Raw genomic sequence first — 18,732 nt, forward strand, 5'->3', positions numbered from 1 at the left:
AATGTGTATTATTATCTGATTGTTGAAATTAGTGGGATTTATTGTACAAAGTGCTTATTTCTCGTGGACATGGAGCATAAAATCTGACAAACTGCACAACGCCCTCCATTATCTCGAGCAGTCACGGCAGTTATGTCGTGGCGCTCGACTGTAATTGAATGCCAGATTCTCACACACTCTCCTTCCTTTCGCTCCTCTCTCCCCCGCAGACCTCGGCTCCAGGCTCAGAGGAAGTTCGCCCAGTCGCAGCCCAACTCGCCCAGCACGACGCCCGTCAAGGTGGCCGAACCGGTCAGCCTGAACACCGCCGTCGCCGCCGCCGCATCCGCCGCCGCGCCCTCCGCGTCCTCCCTGTCATTGCTCGCATCTTCATCTCTGTCCTCTTCAATTCAGGACCTGTCCAAGCGCAAGCCCAAGACGGAGGACTTCCTCACCTTCCTCTGCCTCAGAGGTAAGAGTGGAGAAGATGGAGGTATTATCACATGCACACTTATGACGCTTTGTTTTTTCCACTACACAGTTCCAGCACGACTCGACTCGTTTTTATTGCTTTTCCATTAGTAATTAGTACCTGGTACTTTTTTAGTACCTGCTCTGGCAAAAAGGATAAAAAGACTTCAGAACTTAATAACCTCTTAATCTCCAACATTTAGCAAAGACATTTCTAAAATCTCACCATTTAACAAAGGCGTGTTTAGCGACGTCACTGCGGAAAGCCGGCGATCATGAACCGAATCACAACCCGCTCACCTGTATTTCAGTTCAGTGACTGTTGACTGATTCTGATGATTCAGTTGCATTGAAAATAACTGTTTTGCTGGTCAATAGTTTGTGTGCGTCGCATTAAAAACGACGTCACGGCAGTTTCATGCAGCCGTGCTGTGATGACTCCGCCCACGTTGAGGTTGTACTATAGCAATGGAAAAACGATATAAAACTGAGTCGAGCCGTGCCGTGACGTCTAAGCTGTTCTGATATGAGATGATTTTAAATGTGCATTTCTCTGTTGTTTAGCTGTTTTTTTTTTAAAAGACCTGCGTATGACTCGTCATTCATACTGTATACGCATCTCGGTGCTGACGTCACTCTCCGAGAGTCATTTTCTTCATTTATTCAAACCCTTGAGCTGTGTTTAAGCGCTCTGCTCTGCTTTTTATTTCGCACATGCTCATTAGCAATTTCAAGAGTTTATATAAAAACTATTGTTGAGTCTGGGTTTTAATCACCCACCACCGTACACACACACACACACACACACACACACACACACAAAAGCCACACATTATGTTATACAAATAACTGTCTACTTGCCCAAGGCTAAGATTATCCTGTATTTCATCAGCTTACACATCTCCCCCTCCTACCTTTCAACAACTATCTGTCTCTTTAACACCCTGCCTGTCACCCACTACCACGGCAGCTGTTGATGCACAGTACTCACTCAGTCACACACACACACACACACAACACAAATACTACACCTGTTCAGCGACACTATGTAGCACCTTGGATGTCAAATGAAGTGCACAAGCCATAGCAGAGCAATTAGGAGTGTGTGTGTGTGAGTGAGTGTGTGTATGATTCACACTGTGTTTGAACAGGGAAAACTCTTAAGGTAACGTGACACCATCACACTCCTATTATAAACTGGCTGTGGGCACAAAAACACACACACGACACATCGCAGAGTGATACTCACAGTAACTTAAAAAAAAAAAAAAAAAAAACTTATCTTTTCCTCTGAAGTTAATGAAGTACTTGTGTTACTTGGGATCAAGGCTTTTCTGGCCAGCAAACAGTCAAGGCTATAGTCCAACTCTGCTGCTGCTGCTCAACTTCTGCTTATGAGGTTTTCTCTGAAAGTTTCTAGACCAAAGGCGTTTGAACCCTTACATTAAAAAAGGTGGAACCTTTTATAGTCATTTTTAAAACTTGTTTTTTTTGGGAAGTACTGTCCTTGGCTACATTTAGAATCTGACCTTTGACCTTTGACCCATTTTGACTGATGCATTGTGTGTTTACATATTTTACTTTGGCAGCACCTTCATTTGTCAAGGTTTGCCTTTAAGTAAAAACACTTAATGTGAGATTTGTGTCGACACAAGAAAATAAACCAACCTTGTTAAACTAAGTAACTTTTACTGATTTTAAACAAGCTACTTTTTTTTAACTTTAACTCAAGACTAAAATGTTATCAAAATTAGAGCTGAAACAATGAATCATCAGTTATTTTGATCATCGATTAATCAGTGTGAAGCTTTTTTTCATTATTAAAACAAGATTTCTGATTGTTTTAGCTTCTTAAATGTGTTTAATAGTTTCTTCCTTTCTTTGCTCCACATAACAAAGAAATTGTTAAAACTGAATAATTTTGGTTCGTGGTGACCATTGTCATTTGCAGGTTTGACAAACGCTGATCAATGATTTTCTGACATTTTATGGACCAAGCAATTCATCGAGGAAATATTAGACAGATTAATCGATTATGAAAATAATCGTTAGTTGCACCTTTAATCACAAATAGTGGTACTCCGGTGAAACTTTATGTATCAGCAGCAGAAGTGCTTGAAGAGATTGTGTCGCGTACACATAGTAAAAATGGCAGAAAGCATTGATCTCAATCAAACTTTCTGAGATTTTCACACAGTGATCTCCTCATTTCTGATGTGGAAACTACTTGTGTAATCTCTACTTGGGTTAGAGGGCAGTGAGCAGCACTGACCCTTGAGTGCTTGTCTTCACTTTGTCATAAATCGTTCTCTTTATCGTGAAACATAAAAGAAGAGTGAGTTTCGTACCGAAGGCCTGAATAATAAAACGTTTGGGCAGTTTTCTCAGACAACCTTGGCTGTGACTTCTATGGAACAACTATCTCAGTATTATCCTCTTTACCTTTTTCTGAAAGACTGAACCGTTTTCTTCAAGAAGAAGAAGAAGCAAATTTGGATTGAAGTCTATAAGGAAGTGACTGCTATACATAAAAACTCCCATATCGTTTAAACCCCACAGGATTTATTCAGCAACCTGGTAATTGGTGGTTTGACTCAAGCTCGTCGTTGATTTGCATAAATAGGCCCAGGATGTTACGTAGGTTAATGATATAATGCGCCACCTTCTTTGAAGTCGAGATTATTCTAAACTCAGGATGCTGACGTGACCTCAACCCCCCCCTGGAGTGGTAGACTAATGAGGTGCAGGTGGCTGCAGGTCCTGACTCAGTTTCCCCCTGCTCTGCGTCTTTTAGAATTCACTTTGGAAATGCGGCACATCGCGAGGCTTATTCCTCCTCGCCGTGTTGTCAGATAGCTGATCAGATAGCGACTCTATTAATGATAACTGCAGAGCTCGGCTGCTAAACTAACGATTGGACAGTTTTCCACTGGGCTTTTTCCACTCTGCTGCTCCCTGCTTTACTGCTGTATTTATAGACCCACTTTAGCGCTCTCCCTCTGTGTGTGTGTGTGTGTGTGTGTGTGTGTACTGTCCTTGCTGTGAGGATGACATTTTCCTGTGTGGACTGCTGTGTTTTTCCCCTTGGCCTCTCGCATGACCCGTATGCCGGGACCTTTACTGAGACAGGGACACAGGAGAATGTCAGAAGAGCCCTTGAGGTTGTGTGTCAATGAGTTTGTGTGTGAAAGAGAGAGCAGTTTGTGTGTGTGTGTGTGTGTGTGTGTGTGTGTGTGTGCGCACGCTCAGCATCCAGGTGATTTGACGTGATGCAGCCTGTGAGGATGTCTGCGTTGCCCCGGCTAATCTTTTCAAAGGGATTCGAGGCTTTGATATCATCTGAAACCTCCAATCCCTTCAAAGACGTGGACACTTGTTTGTGTTGATCCGACCGCTGCACTCATCACGCTGCTTCGTGTCTGCTCCCTTAAAACTTTTGGCATCTGTATTACGGGATTAGATACTTAATTTTCTTCCCATTTCAGGTTTTTGATTCTTTTTTTTTTTTTTTTTGTAAAGCAACAATTCCACCCTGAAACCTAATCAGTAGATTTCTGGGTTTCGCTCGAGGTCAAACGTTCACCGCGTGTAAACACATACTCCTACACTCACACACACTCCTACACTCACACACCCACTGCAGTATTTGCTTATCTTATCTGGTAAACATTACGCATGTCCAGCCCAAAGGCTGCTTTTATCAATCATTCTGACGGTCACATAAAAGTACTTAAAACATGAAGGATGTCGAGCAATAAGGTGAGCAAAGAAAAGGACGATAGTCTCTTGTGTCTTAGTGAAATGAACTGAAGTCACTTTTTCATCAGCTTGTAAATGCGGAGGGCATTTTATTCGTCTGTTTTGTGTTTTTGTTTTTTTTTCCTCCATGAAAATTAATTGGCCCGGCTGATGGCGGTGGTATTGTTGCTATATCTGAGGAGAAGTTATTTTTAATCCCTCCAGAGAGGAGCAGGGGTGCTCGATTTATTCTGATGCAACGTGGGAGTAACCGGAAAGTGGAGCGAAAAAACAAGATTTCTGACAGTGTTGGAGGAATCGCACCGACATATATGCTCACCACCCACACTGTCTGGGGGTCTATAGTCTTTATTTGTATCGCTACACATCTCTATCCTCCACACACACACACGCACACACACACACACACATCATTGCCTGTGTGTTCAGAATGGTGTTTATGTGTGGTCCAAGACTGTAGTCGGGCTGTTTATATCCATGGAGAAAGCCATTTGGGTTGTAGCCAGACAGTCTGCCTCTGGCCCCGTCTGCCTCTGGTAACCTAGAGGGTGCAGTGTTGCCGCTGACAGGAGGGTGGCAGCACTGAGCGAGGCAGAATAAAGCAGTGTAACAGACTTGGATGGATGTGTAGTCGTGTGGTGCAGTGCTTCACGTTCGTCTCGTCATTCAGGGGATTCATCTCAAACTGAGAAACGGTTAAATTGCTGGAGAAATCGTTCTGGTTTAACCGCATTGCAGTGTTTTTTTTTTTAGTAACTATTTGTCTTAAAAATGAATTAAGCTTAGAATAGTGTTAATATTTGTCTGCTACAATTTGATTTATGCGTTTGCGAAAACCAGTTAGTCCAGGTTTGTGCGCGCACACACACACACATGCAAATATAATAGTGTGTACACACTGACACAGACAAGATAAGGATAGATTAGGGAGTAGATAAATAACTGTCTGCACACAAACTCCTGGAAGTAGACTATTATTGAAGACCATTTCCAGGAGTGTGATTTTTTTTTTTTTTTTTTTTCCTGTGATTTTTGCGTGCATGTGTCTACATGTCAGAGCACCAGTGAACCCTGGCATGTTTACCTATTTACCTATTTACCTATTTGCCCTGTGGGTCCTATGCCATGCCTGCCAAACCCAGCGTAGTCTCTCTCTCTCTCTGTCTCTTTGTCTCTCTCTCTCCGTCTCTGTTGCTCTGGTTCAGCGAGGTCAGGCGTCTTTTCTCTGCTTACATAACCCCAAAGCTCTGACCTAGTGAACCAAAGACCTCCATGTTCTCAGCACGTGACGACTTAAGGATTACAATCGTTAAAAGGAATCAAGATAGGGACGTCCGTCTTTACAGCTCCATTGTTTTGGTTGATGATATTATTCTTGGCTCAAAACCTTGCTCGACTATTCTCACTCGTGAGAGAGCAGTGCTGAGTCCAACAGCTACTCAGGATTTGAAGTGATTTGCTGCCGTGACACGTAGATTCTCCTCAGACATCAGGCGCTCATCTCTCTCTCTCTCTCTCTCTTTCTAATGTACAACTGTGGTTCGATGAACGTGTGGCAACTGTTTGTGCGATGGTGTGACATTGTTGACGAGAAATTGGCAACGCGGCGGCAATTGAATCTGTATTCTTCTCCGGGAGCAGACCCGCTATTTGTGGAGGTTAATGGTTTTAGTGACATCCGGGAATGTCAATTGGAGATGTAATCCTTTCTCCTCTTCCCGGGTCTCTCGCTCTCTTTTTCTCCACTAAGAGACTGATAAAGAGTTTTGGCGCGGCGGCTCAGCCGTCAGAGATAACTGGTCCTTTTTTGCGAGCCAGAAAACCAACGTTTGCCCGACCTCCTGTGAAAACAGCACTCACACTCCCCCCCCCCCCTCGTGCACACACACACAGGATTTTTGTTCCAAGTTCGCACGTCCACATGTCCCGGTGACAGCTAAACGCTCTTGATTGAGTATTTAAATTCTCCTCATTGTTTCACTTCCAGTTAAGGCGGACAAAAGAAGGGTAGCCAGAGAATGGAGGGCTTGTAATTATGCCCCTCCCAACTCAAAGCCTCGTTAAAATGACAATCTTAATAGACTCTTTCAGACCTAATTATGATTTGGCTGCAGTCAGAACGAGGTGCATGAAAAGCCGGTGTAATTGGGGGACTGGGATCAAGCCTTGTTGGGAGATCTTTGTGGAGGATTGAGTCCTGTTTTGTCCAGATGTATGTGTGTATGCAAACTATGTATTATTATTTTTTTCTTTTAGATCAAATAAATATCTTGTTATTGGTCCCAGAAGTCTCGCTGCCACTCCTGTGGTCTGAATACAAATGGTCAGTGGACCACACAATCCGGGTTTGAGCTATGTGTTCGTCTCCTCTTTTCTCCTCGCTCCCTCTCTCGTGGATTGTAGACGGTCTGATTTCGGTCATCTTCAGACGCTGTATATCACAGGATAGAGTTGTGCTGTCATCACATCATCTGTTTATGTCTGTTCTTCTAGCGTTAAGCTTCTCTGTGTCTTTCTGCAGCTTCAAAATCCGTGCGTCCCTCTCGTTTCAGTTTTTATTCCATATGAACAGATGTTTAAGGACATTGTGTTAAATGCATTTATCTCCAAATACCCAACTTTAAAGTCTTTTTTTTTTTTTTTTACCCTGCACCCCGAATCATACACTCACGCCTCCTTCCATATCTGCCCCAGGGTGCCCTCTAGGTCTGTTTGCCATTTGCCCGCTGACCCCTGTTTGGGGCAGTAAATTACAGCCATTAAGCTAATGATACGAGTCATTAGGAGCTGATTGGGCCAGTGTGTGTGCGCTGCCTTTGGTGTGTTTGTTTGGTCTTGGTTAGGACTGTTTGCTCCGTCGCCAAGATAAATGAGGTATCTGTGCTCCATGTTTGCACATCTTGGGGTACACGTTACGGGAGGATATATATTAGAAAGTCAAGTTTCATAATGGACTGAAATATGTTTGAACACCTCTCATCATAACATAAGTAATAAACATAAATATTGTAGCATTTTCCAAATCACCACAAACCCCTAACCCTCAAATATGTTGATGAATGGGAGAAAAAAAAGGCCTTGTTGTCCTCAGGTAGTCAGAACATTGGCACTGGTATGTTGATTTGTTATGTGTAATTGCCAGATAGTGGGAAGCAATTATCTAGGGCTGCGACTAACGATTATTTTCAGAATCGATTAATCTGTTGATTATGTTCCCAGATTAATCAAATAATCATTTGGTCCATAAAATGTTGAAAAATATTGATCAGTGTTTGTCAAACCTGGAAATGAGGTCAGTTTTATCAGTTTTTAAAGATTTCTTAGTTATATGGAGCAACGAAACCAGAAAATATTCACATTTAAGAAGCTGAAAAATCACAGAAATTGATTCATTGATTCATTCAGTAATTGATTAATAATCGAGTAATCGTTTCAGCTCTGCACTTATTTATACTTTTAGTTACTTTTTATCTGGTACTTATTTCGGTTCCTAATAGGGATAGGAATCGGTATCGGTCAGTATCTGTCCGATACTGGTTAAAATCACTGGATCGGATATTAGGATAGTGAACAGATATACCGCATATATCGCATGCTTCACGACTCGCAGAGAGTGAAAATGTAAATAAAAATCAGCAAAAGCATTTTTAGCTGAGTCATGTTTGAGTTGTTAATTTCTTCTTTTTGGGAGAACAATATCTGTGACACAATTACAGAGAATTGTGTTTGAAATGACTCGGCACAAATTGTGTTGTTCGAATTAACTAAAATGACTGTATCGGACTAATGTCAGTATCGGTAGTTTTTGATATCGTATCGCACACAGACAAGTGCTATCGTCCCATCACTAGTTACTAATCTGACTCCTATTTTGGAAAAACACAGACTGTTGAGTTACTTAGTTGATGACATAATCCGTCCCTGACATAGCCTCTACCATGTGGATTATATAAACGCCATATTTCACTGGTTTTTAGCGTCTGCCTTCTGCCCCACAGACCTTGTTTATAAGTTAAAGAGAGCAGGAAAAACTCTATTATCTGCTCAGGGAATCTGCTGCCACTACACTATTTTTTTTTCTTTCTCTCTCTCTCTGCAGCTCTCTGAGGAGATATTAGAAGCTGGCAGAGCTGCTGTGTAAAAAGTGTGATCCAAGGCACAACAGAGATTTATTATTGCCACTGACTCTACTTTGTAGTGTTTTGGGAAGCTTTTTATTTTAGTACGACGTTTAAACTGAGCTCGAAAAAGTAAATATGAAGTGACGCGTGTGGTTACCACAGGTCCTCCCGACTGGCCAGTAATAGTCATTAGTGCACTTTATAAGGAAATGAATCAGTGTTCGATGATGTCGCTGGAGAGAAAAAGAAGGTTGAGGTAATAATTTTAAATGTGCTAATTCCGTTAAGGTTTTCACAAAAGGAGGAGAAAGTCGTTCATCAAGTCAACAAAATCCGATGCCACAGAGTAAATGGGGATTTTTCTCTTCGAGACTTTTCCTATTTATTCTACAGTCCACATTATTGAGTTTGCTCTCTAACACACACACACACTTATTTCCTGCCTTGCACGGATTGATTACATGAGGTCAATTCCTAAACAATCTCTTTGCTATTGAGAGCTTTTTCCGTTTTTACAACATCCTGTGTGGGTCATATTTACTACTGACCTTAATCATGTTTTATAGGGTTGCTGCCTCTGTCTAATATCAGATTATGTTGATGATGATGATGATGATGATGACATATCATAGACGTAGCAGCCAAAATAACTTGCTCGAACAGAACTCCGTTGGTGCAGTAATCCCCTCTCACAACATGTCCAGATGTGTGATAGTTGCAGGCTGCTTTATTTGGTTGCTGCACACAAAACCCACTGGTTTTTTCACCCAGTGTACGTGTTTCTGCTTAAATGACGTCATTTGCCTCTTCTGTTATTTGTGAACACGTACTGGCTCATCCGTTACTCCAGTGTTTCTTCAGTGACGACATGTAATGACCCCGACTGTGACCTGCAGACAAACGGACCACCCTGAAGGACTTACATTTATATTTTCCTTAACTGCACAAATAAATAAATTGCCGACATGACAAGATTTATTTTGTATTCATAAAGTACCTCACACGTCCTGGAGACTGTATCTTTCCCCGCCCCCATCATCTCAAACATACTGAATCACTTGAGGCATTTTGCTGCTGCTTCCTAGTTCTCATCTATAACTTCCTCCTCCTCCTTCTTTCTTTTTAATCTCTCTATATTTCAATTTGCCCACTTAATAATGTATTGAGTGTGTAAAATCTAAGATAAGCAACCGCTACCTTCCGCAACCATTGCGCTAATTAAATAATTTGCTCGTCTGATTCTTAATTCACTGTGCGATTGTAAATACTCTGCCAGTTTTTCTGGAGCTTAGCATTATTTTAACTGACTTATAATCACCCATTGCTTCTCATTATTGGCCTTTAATGCCGTGGCCCCTTAAACGGTAATAAAAACCACCAGTAGTTGCTCATGTTATGCAATTGATTCAGCCATAAAGAACTTCGTAAAAAAAAAAAAAAATCTTGTTTTGTTGCTCATAAACAGCCGGATTTAATCAGTTATGAAGATGCTGCTGAAGCGCAAGTTCCTATTAAATATGGACGCGGTGACAAATGTACTCATCCAACTGTTGCAACTTTTTTTATTATGGTCGCAAATGCATGCAGACAAGGTTCATGTCCTTCATTTATCTTAGAAATCTGCCAGTTATGCATGTTCATATATATTTAATGAGGGTCCATGTTTGCAGTAATACTAAAGACTCTCCACTGTAAGAAATAATGTATAAATCTGCTGGGTGACATTTATCCAAAAGCTGATTCATTGCTCTGGAATGATGAGTTTAGACACATTTCATATTCTCTCTTTGCAACAGTTCATCATTTTATATACCTTATGTGTGTATATGCATAACGTGGGCTCTAAAGTTCTGATGAGAAAGGTTTCTGCACGTCCAGTCTCTGCAGATCCAAACACACTTCCAGTCTCTCCTGCTGTTCTTCACAAGGCTTCCTTAGTCTTCAACTTCATTCCTGCAACTGTTAAGACTCAACCAGCTGTTTGCACATTGATTTACGAGTGCAACATTATGAGATTTAATAACATAGCTTTGGGCTTTATGACCTTTTATGGGTGTGTGTGTGTGTGTGTGTGTGTGTGTGTGTGTCTACATTCGACTGAGGTAACATTATAGGCTATCTGCTGCCAAACACCACTCACCTCCTTCCAGCACGTACTGCACTAGATTTCTCAGAGATGACAAATGAAACAGATTGAGTGTGACAGCAAAAGGAAAAAGGGAGAGAACACCCGTTTTTGTGTGTGTGTGTGTGTTTGGGTAAGGGCAGGACTTTGACAGTAATCCTATTTTGGAACAGTGAAAGCGACAGATTTCGGATTAGCTCGGTGTCAAAAAAAAGAGAGAGTGAGACTCTTTGGCTTCTAAAGTTACTCTTTTACAGAGTTTGGTATTTGAGCACATGTACTATATGCGTCAATAAAACTGTCGACATCTACTGGTGTGTTATATATCCTCCTCGCCCTGACTGTAGCTCTATCACAATGTGTTATAAGTCACTTTTCACCGCTTCTTCCCCACTTATAGTGCTGCGGCACACACACCAAAGAAATCAAACCAGGATAATGGGATAAGGTTAAAGGATAACGGGATAAAACGCAGAAACAAAGGCCCGAGCAGCGTTTTTGGAGCGATTAAGTCGCTCTAACGTTGCGCTGTGTGTATGTTTGTGCTCTTTGTCGAGCGACTGAGTGCCACAAAAGGCACCATGTTGTGCAGAGCGGTTGACAAAGCGTCAATAGGCCACCGACTGGGATAATAGTGATGACAAAACAGCAGCACAATACCCGTCATTCATAAACCCCTGAGCAATTTCTGCCTTTACATTAATATCTCACTATGCTGATGTTAAAATAATTGTCTGAAATGTCTGTGATTGGAGCGTCCATTGTGTTAAAAAAAAAAAGAAGGATCATATCTGTGTTATAACATCTTTTTAATATTTCAAATTGTTTTTACTCTGTGCTCCCTCATTCTTCCCTCTGCCACTGACTCGCCTCATTATTAATAATCTCCTTCTCTCTGTCCCCCCCCCCCCCCCCCCCACCCCCTTCACCGTCTGTGCACTCAGGTTCAGCAGCACTGCCCAGCACCATGGCCTACTTCGGCAGCTCCCAGGAGGAGGAGGACCTGGAGGACGACGAGGTGGAGGAAGAGGAGGTGAGGAACGGCGGCGGGATCCACTCTCACGGCGTGGGAAGCAGCAGCCTGGCCTCGGCCTCCTCCTCCTCGTGCCACTCGACGCCCCGCAAGGGCAAGTTCCCCACGAGGCAGCCACTCAATGGGCACGGTAAGGATGGGACGAGGGTGTTTTTGTTGTCACGGAGATGCTATCTACGGTGTGTTTACTGTTGGAGGAGAACAAACGGGGTTAAGGAAGTCTGGGCAGATGCAGGGAAATCTTACGCTGAACAGGAGCATGTAGTGAATCAGTGGATAGAAACCAGAGTAGTAGCACTTGATTCGTGTGTGTGTGTGGGGGTGTGTGTGTGTGTGTGTGTTTGTGTGTGAGCAAATTTCTTGGTTTACACCCTTGTTTTCCGTTACGGAGTCAGGGGAAGTCACATGGGAGAGCACAGAGCAGCTCATCGAGTCTTTCCACCCCAATTAACACTTAGCTTGCTAAGCCCTAACAAGGTGTTTATGCACTCAGTGTAACAGCTGTCCGGGGCCCCCAACACACACACACACACACACACACACACACACACAATGCAGAGACAGCATATGTACACCCCTTGGGGCTCACAGACATTCGGATGAATACACACACTTGTGAACAACATGAAGGGAAGTGCGCGCACACAACCCACAACCCCCGACACTGACGACTACTATAGCGCGTTAAAGAAAGCTGAAAGATAACACAGTTATCACAAATCATAAATAACATTATTACCTTCTCTTCAAAAGTTTGGGGGTTACTTACTTATTTTTTGAAGGAAAAGCATTTTTTTTTTCAATGAATATAACATTAAATGAATCAGAAATACACCCTATACATTGTTAATGTGGTAAACGGCTATTCTAACTGCAAACGTCTGGTTTTTAATGGAATATGTACATAGGTGTATAGAGGCCCATTTACAGTGTTCTAATGGTACATTGTGTTTGCAAATCACATTAGAAGGCTATTGGATGATTAGAAAACCCTTGAAAACCCTTGTGCAATGATGTTAGCACAGCTGAAAAGAGTTTTGCTGGTTCTTTGATGAAAGGGCGCAATTATTATTTGGAATAAAAATCATTATTACTAATCTTGTCGACTATATTTTCTATTCATTTTGCAACTTTTGATGAATAAAAGTGTGACTTTTATAAAATCACACAAAAAAAATGTATCGGCGACCCCAAACTTTTGAACGGTAGTGTATAAAGTTACATTTTCTTTCGTTTTAATTGAGCCAGTGATCCATTTTAAATCACTGGATGTGCAGGCGTTCCCCCCTTCCCTTCCCTCCCAACAAGAGCTGGATTTCATAGTTCCTCCCTCCTCAGTCTGTACCATCACCCCCAGTCGGGTTCAAAAGGTGAACGCTTTGCTCAGCTCTTTCCGCTGTCATCTTCAAGTGGAATGTGGAGGAGGAGGAGATGGACGGGTGGGATCAGGAGAGAGAGAGAGAGAGAGAGAGAGGTCCGTGTGTTTGCTTCGTAATCGCGCTCTGCGTTTGTCGAACATGCGCAGCCTGAAACATAATCTGTACATTTTTTTTGTATAAGAAGCACAAACAGTAGGACAGTGAAACCTGTTTGAACAAATCCAGGCGTGTTGTGTGTATGTGTGAGGACGGCTTATTCTTCCGCCCTTATCTCGTACACCAATACTGTTTGCAAAGCAGCTCGGCGCCGTCACCGTAATGTGCTAAATAAATTGATAAGAAGGGGAGTAAATGCTTGGACTTTGTTGGGGACAACAAGAGATGAGCGGGTAAAGGACAGAGAAATTGATGTTTGTGTGTTCACACAATCAAGTCAATGTTGAGACAGTATTTAGACTCTTAGATATCAGGCACACACACACACACCTTATAGTATATTTTGTGGTGTTTTGTGAACGGTGTCAAACATGACACTTAAAAATCCTCTCCCGCGGGAGAAAGGTTATACAGAGGGAGAAGAAGAAGAAAGAGAGAAATATAATTAGCGAGGAAGAGGGAAACATTTTATTCTGGGAGGTACAGAGAAGACAGAAATGGCCCTGAATTGTAGGCAATTCATCAATGCTCCGTCTCTTCAGCTCTCGCTCTGGTTCTAGGCCGCGTGCCATGTTGACATAGCTAAATTAAACAGCTTTTATTGAGCTCCGTTTCTTGCTTAGTTCACCTCTCAAAATGTCACCAGTTTCTCCCATTTTTCATGGAGCCACAGGCCCACGAGAGACCCACAGGCGCTCACTTTGGGTCACGAAACACACAGCAAAAACACACACCGGAGGTAAAAGAAACACATCTGCAGACAGGAACGTGCGCTGATGCTTTCAAAGTGTACCGCTGTAAAATGCACCGTGTGTCTGCAGACTCCTGTCATTCTTTCCCCACACAACCTGTTGATATTAGAACTTTGAAAATTGACCCTCGTAAAAGCCAAAGAGGGAGCTGTTAAATGCAAATGCTAATTGCTGCGCTCCTGTTCGTCTCGCTTAGCATCATCCCCGGTGGGTTTGACGTCCTCCGCGTCCATTTTTGAACAGGGTCATTGACACGTTGTACAAAGACGTTTTCATGCTCGCCTTAAATCATGCATATTTTACTGATTGGGGCCTATACGTTCGCCAGAGGCTTGTCACTCTAATGTTTGTGTGGGCTTTTCCACTTGATCGCTGTGGTTTTGGTGCTTGGGAGTTTAAAAGCCATTCTGCACAGTGGGGTTGGAGGCGTATGGCTGCACGCTGGCATAAGTAAACAGTAGCTTTGGAAAGAAAGCACAGTGCATAGGTATTTCTTACCTAATAGTCTTTCCACAGTTTGCACAATTCTTAATAAAAACCTGGATTTATTTTGATTTTATGGCTGTAAAATTGTAAAAAAAAATTTAAATGGGTGAGTGCGTCTGTGACCCCTTTCCAGGATAACTTTCACTTTCAAGATTTGGCAGTTATTCAACCGTAGCGGACGTCCTGAAGATGTCAAGTATATGGGCGCAAAGCTCTATTTCTCTGCTTTCCGGTAGTTTTTGAACTTTGTAGATATCACAAACGGTCTAGGAGCAATGAGAACAGAAGTGTGCATGCCAAATCCTAGGACGGTAACAGAATCTTGCAAAGCTTTGCTGCAGTGTGTGTTGTTGCAGCCACACGTCCAGTAGAGCCCTAAAGGAAACCCAAGGTCTTTTTATGATTTCATACTAAAGAGCGCTTAAATCTACTTCATATACTGAGAGATCTTTTTAAAAATACCCTTACTCGTGTATTAATTACACATTCACTCTTCCTCTCCAGTGTTCAACAACCACAGCAAAGCAGGGATCAGGGAGAGTCCGAGGCCCAAGGCTGGCTTTCACGGCAGGGATGCACCTGCCCCACCACTGCCACCTCCTCCACCTCCACCTCCGCCACTCCTGAGGGAGCGCAGTGAGCGGGCAGAGGCGCGGGAACACGCCAGGGAGCTGCTGGCCATGGCCAACAGCCGAGGCTCGGCCAACGGGCTGCCACCAAGGAGAGCTGCTGAGGAGCTGCGGAAGCAGGTACTGTGAGGATGCCAGGATGATGGAGCCGTAACACGATAACGTGTTCCCACAGACGGGAGAAAAAGAGAAAGGATGAGAGTGTTTTTGTAGCTTGAAGGTTGATAGAAATGTGAGTGTCATGGATCGCGTGTAACCGCGAGGACATTGTTTGCATCAGCTGTTTGACTGCACTGGAATTCTTGCATCATCATGCTTGTTTGACTAATGCTCCAAAACTAAACTCCAGCTCTCTTTTCTCTCCTTTCACCATGTGCCTCATCCTTTCTTTTATCTCCCTCACAATAATTTTCCCTAACTACTTATGTGCCCGTCTCGTCTCCCTCCATACTTTCTTTTTATTGCTTATTTCCTGCTTGCCTTGCCTCTCCACATTCTTTCTTTTTGTTTAGCTCACTTTTATCTCATCTCCTCCCCTCTCCTCTATCGTGCTGGAGAGAGAGAGAGAAAGAGAGAAGGAGGGAGAGAGGGAGAGAGAGTAATGATTGTGTTTTGTCCTGTCGAGACTGCAGCTATATTTAGTAGTCCTGGCTAGGGGCTGTAAAAGCCTGCCTCCCTCTATGGCACTTAGCAGGTTTCAAGGAGCCCCACACAGTGAAAGAAGAAGTGGAGAGGAAAGAGAGAGAGAGAGAGAGAGAGAGAGAGAGAGAGAGGAGGTGGCTTTAGTCTGGCATTGCCATCACCACATTAGCTAATCTGGAGCAGTTGTCTGCCGAGACAATTAGTTTTATTCTTCTTTTTTTTTTTCTCACTCTCATCTCACTCTTTTCCTCTTGGCTGTCTTATTTTCCATTTCCTCTCATGTTCACACACCTCCAGGCTGTTGTTGTTGTTGTTGTTGTTGTTGTAACTGCTGATGCAGACTCAGGCCAGTGTGTTTTTAGGTGTTTTAAAGTGGCCGGAATTGTCCAGTGAAAACCAACAGTGGATGTGGACGAGAGCGTCTCGTCTGCCAAGACAAACTTCAGCCTCGCTCACCCACGAGTCTTTGTTCTGCAGCTCTGCCTTTACACACACACACACACTCGTCCTTTTTTCATTTCACTGCTGGCAGCCTGCTTGATTCTTTTGACTCCTCACATTGAATTGAGTTTTTTCCTTATCCACCTTTCTCTCTTCATATCTCCATCTCCCTCAGCCTCCTTCACTCATGCTATCCTCCTCCTCCTCCTCCACCTCCTCCCTCTCTCTCTCTCTCTTCTGTGTCAAAGAGACGGATCTTGCCCTTGACAACGTGGCTCCAATCATTCGGAAGGATTAGTGCCATTTCCCCCCCTTTTTACTCTCCCTCCAATTAGCATGCATGTGCATAAATGTGTGTGCGAACACACACATTTATGCACACTGTGAAAATACAAGCTTAGTCATATAAAAGGTTAAGTGATTATGTAGCCGTAGAAAAAAAAAAAGAAGACCTATGCGTTGTTTGTATAAAAGCGAAGGGTAAAGGCATTATCATAATTCAATTCTCCTTGATTTGGTTCTCCGTAATTTAATAGTGGCTCGTGCCAACAAAATATATGCACTGTAGCTGTGGACTGTTCTTCACAACAATGTGATTCTATCCTTTTTAGTAAAATAATTAAAGTGGGGGCGTTGGCAAGGCAGCTGTATGCAGTCACAAGTGATGTATGCAACACTGCACTGTTTACTTGTTTGTCCTTGAAAATCCACCATTAACCTCCCTTATACTGTAACAGGGACGTCAAACTCATTTAAGATCAGCCGCCACAAACGGTGCAGTTTGATCTCAAGTGGGCCATACCACTCAAATAAGAAAACGACAAGAACTCAACATTTTTCACCTTTGTTTTACATTTAATGAAGTATGTTTTTACACAACATAAAATGTATGTATGGGCTCGTTAACAGTGGTTAACGGCGCTAACGGAGTCAACGTTAAAGCACATTAGCGCATGGAGTGTTTCCATGACGTATGTGACACAGTCACATTTACTTTACTCTAAAATAATGCTAAACTTTAAAAACAGAGGCACACCTACGCAGTATACGGGTAAGCTGGTTATTTGTAGCGCTGCTTCGTTTTAATAAACAAACCGCTCCAGTTCAACTGTCGACATGCTAATGGCGCTAAAAGGAGCTAACGCAGCTAACTGAGCTAACCGGTAAACGGTGCCTGGACTCCGGTGCCTTTTTCAGGTTAGCCGTCATGGAAACGCGACATGCGTTAACACACATTAACGCATGTCGCGTTTCCATGATGTTAGCATGTCCAGCACTAGAAAAAATATTGTATTTCACATTATGGTTAAAGGCCATATTGGACCTCCAGCCATATGTTTGACACCCCTGTACTATAACATCATTTATTAAATAACATTTTCAATTTTCATGCTGCTTTTCTTAGGTTTTATGTGTTTTTTTGCCAGTGCCTGTTGAGCTCTCCCTTAAAGTTTGTGATTTTTTTTTATTATTATTTATTTTTCGCTGTGTTCCCAAACTACAGTGACCTCTATCTCGCTGCTTTAGTCAGATCTGCCCCGGGTGCAGGATCACATCTGCCCTAATAACACAGCCGAGAGAGCTTAAGCTGGATTTATGCCCTAGCACCGAGGTGATCTGGCATTAAATAATTGTCACTGATGAAGAATGCATGTGTTGTGATTTGTGTTTATGGCAGACGATCACACTGCGGGGCGGTTTTTCACTGTCGTCGCCTGATAGTTGCACAAAGTAGCCGTCGCTGACCGCCACGGTGAAGCATCCGCATGCTGTCTTTTGTTATTGTCGGAGCAGTAGCTGCGAGTGGCGAGAGCCTCTGTGACGTTCTGACAAAAGAAGCGTGGATGTGGCTGTGACGTGTTGCTTCTTTTGTCAGTCTGCAGGATTATGAAGGGTTAAACCTCCTCTACTCGTCTCCTTCTATCCTCTGGCTGGCCTTCTCTCTCTCTCTCTCTGTCTCCCGTGTTCTTCTCAGGGCTGACTCCTGCAGATGTTGCCTGTTAAAAATCTTCCTGCCAGGCCTCAGCTGGGCTATAGCAACACATGATGTCATCTAGACCCACCTCCCTCTCCCTCCCTTTTTCTCGCTCACGTGCGACTGAAATCCACTCCAGAACAGTCTCTGGCTGCCTTGCCTTGCCTGTGTGTGTGCATGCACGTGTATGTGTGTGTGTGCGCGTGTGTGTGTGTGTGTTTGTTAGCCCTTTTCTGGCATAAACACTGACCTTGTCAGGACCAGTAAGGATAACGCTTTGTTTAGGCTGTCCAAACGAATGGAAGTCAATGCAGTGTCCTCAGAAGAATAGCTGCACAAACCTGTGTGTGTGTGTGCTCTATTCTTTTTCTTTCTTTTCTTTTTCTCCTCTCTCTCTCACCATTCGTCTTTCCTCATCAGGCCAAATAAATTAAGAGAGAGAAAAGTGAGGGAGGCTCACCACCACCACCACCGGCCCCTGACAGATGGTGGGTCCACTGAGCCCCCGTGTGGCAGGAGGCTGTCATGACAGCGTGTCTCTCACAGTCCACGCTTTGTCAGCAAACTGTGGCAGGGACAAATATAGCAGCTGTGTGAACAAATGCTGCTTTAGCAGTGAGATGCTGTTTCAGCGTCGCTGTAACACTTGGAGATATTGAACACATTGAACTTAATTATGAGCCGGGGAATGGAAATAAGTCAGTTTAAACTTTCTAAGGGCGTGTTTGCAGTTTGTAATTAATTCTTAAACGGCAAGTAAAATCCCCATTAAATGACTTTAAAT

General features: G+C 43.1%; 1 protein-coding gene across 1 annotated transcript in view; it reads left to right on the top strand.

The window, feature by feature from the left end:
• Positions 1–18,732, top strand: part of jarid2b (jumonji and AT-rich interaction domain containing 2b) — a gene marked incomplete at its 3' end in the record, with an annotated part of 104,948 nt that overhangs the window by 72,112 nt on the left and 14,104 nt on the right. The window contains exons 4-6 of the mRNA XM_083899456.1: positions 210–472; positions 11,400–11,618; positions 14,766–15,010. Of these exons, the coding sequence (XP_083755582.1) occupies positions 210–472; positions 11,400–11,618; positions 14,766–15,010 (727 nt within the window). The remainder of the gene's footprint in view (positions 1–209; positions 473–11,399; positions 11,619–14,765; positions 15,011–18,732) is intronic.

This window comes from Microchirus variegatus (genome assembly GCF_963457635.1).
Source record: "Microchirus variegatus genome assembly, chromosome: 13".
Classification (NCBI taxonomy): Eukaryota; Metazoa; Chordata; class Actinopteri; order Pleuronectiformes; family Soleidae; genus Microchirus; species Microchirus variegatus.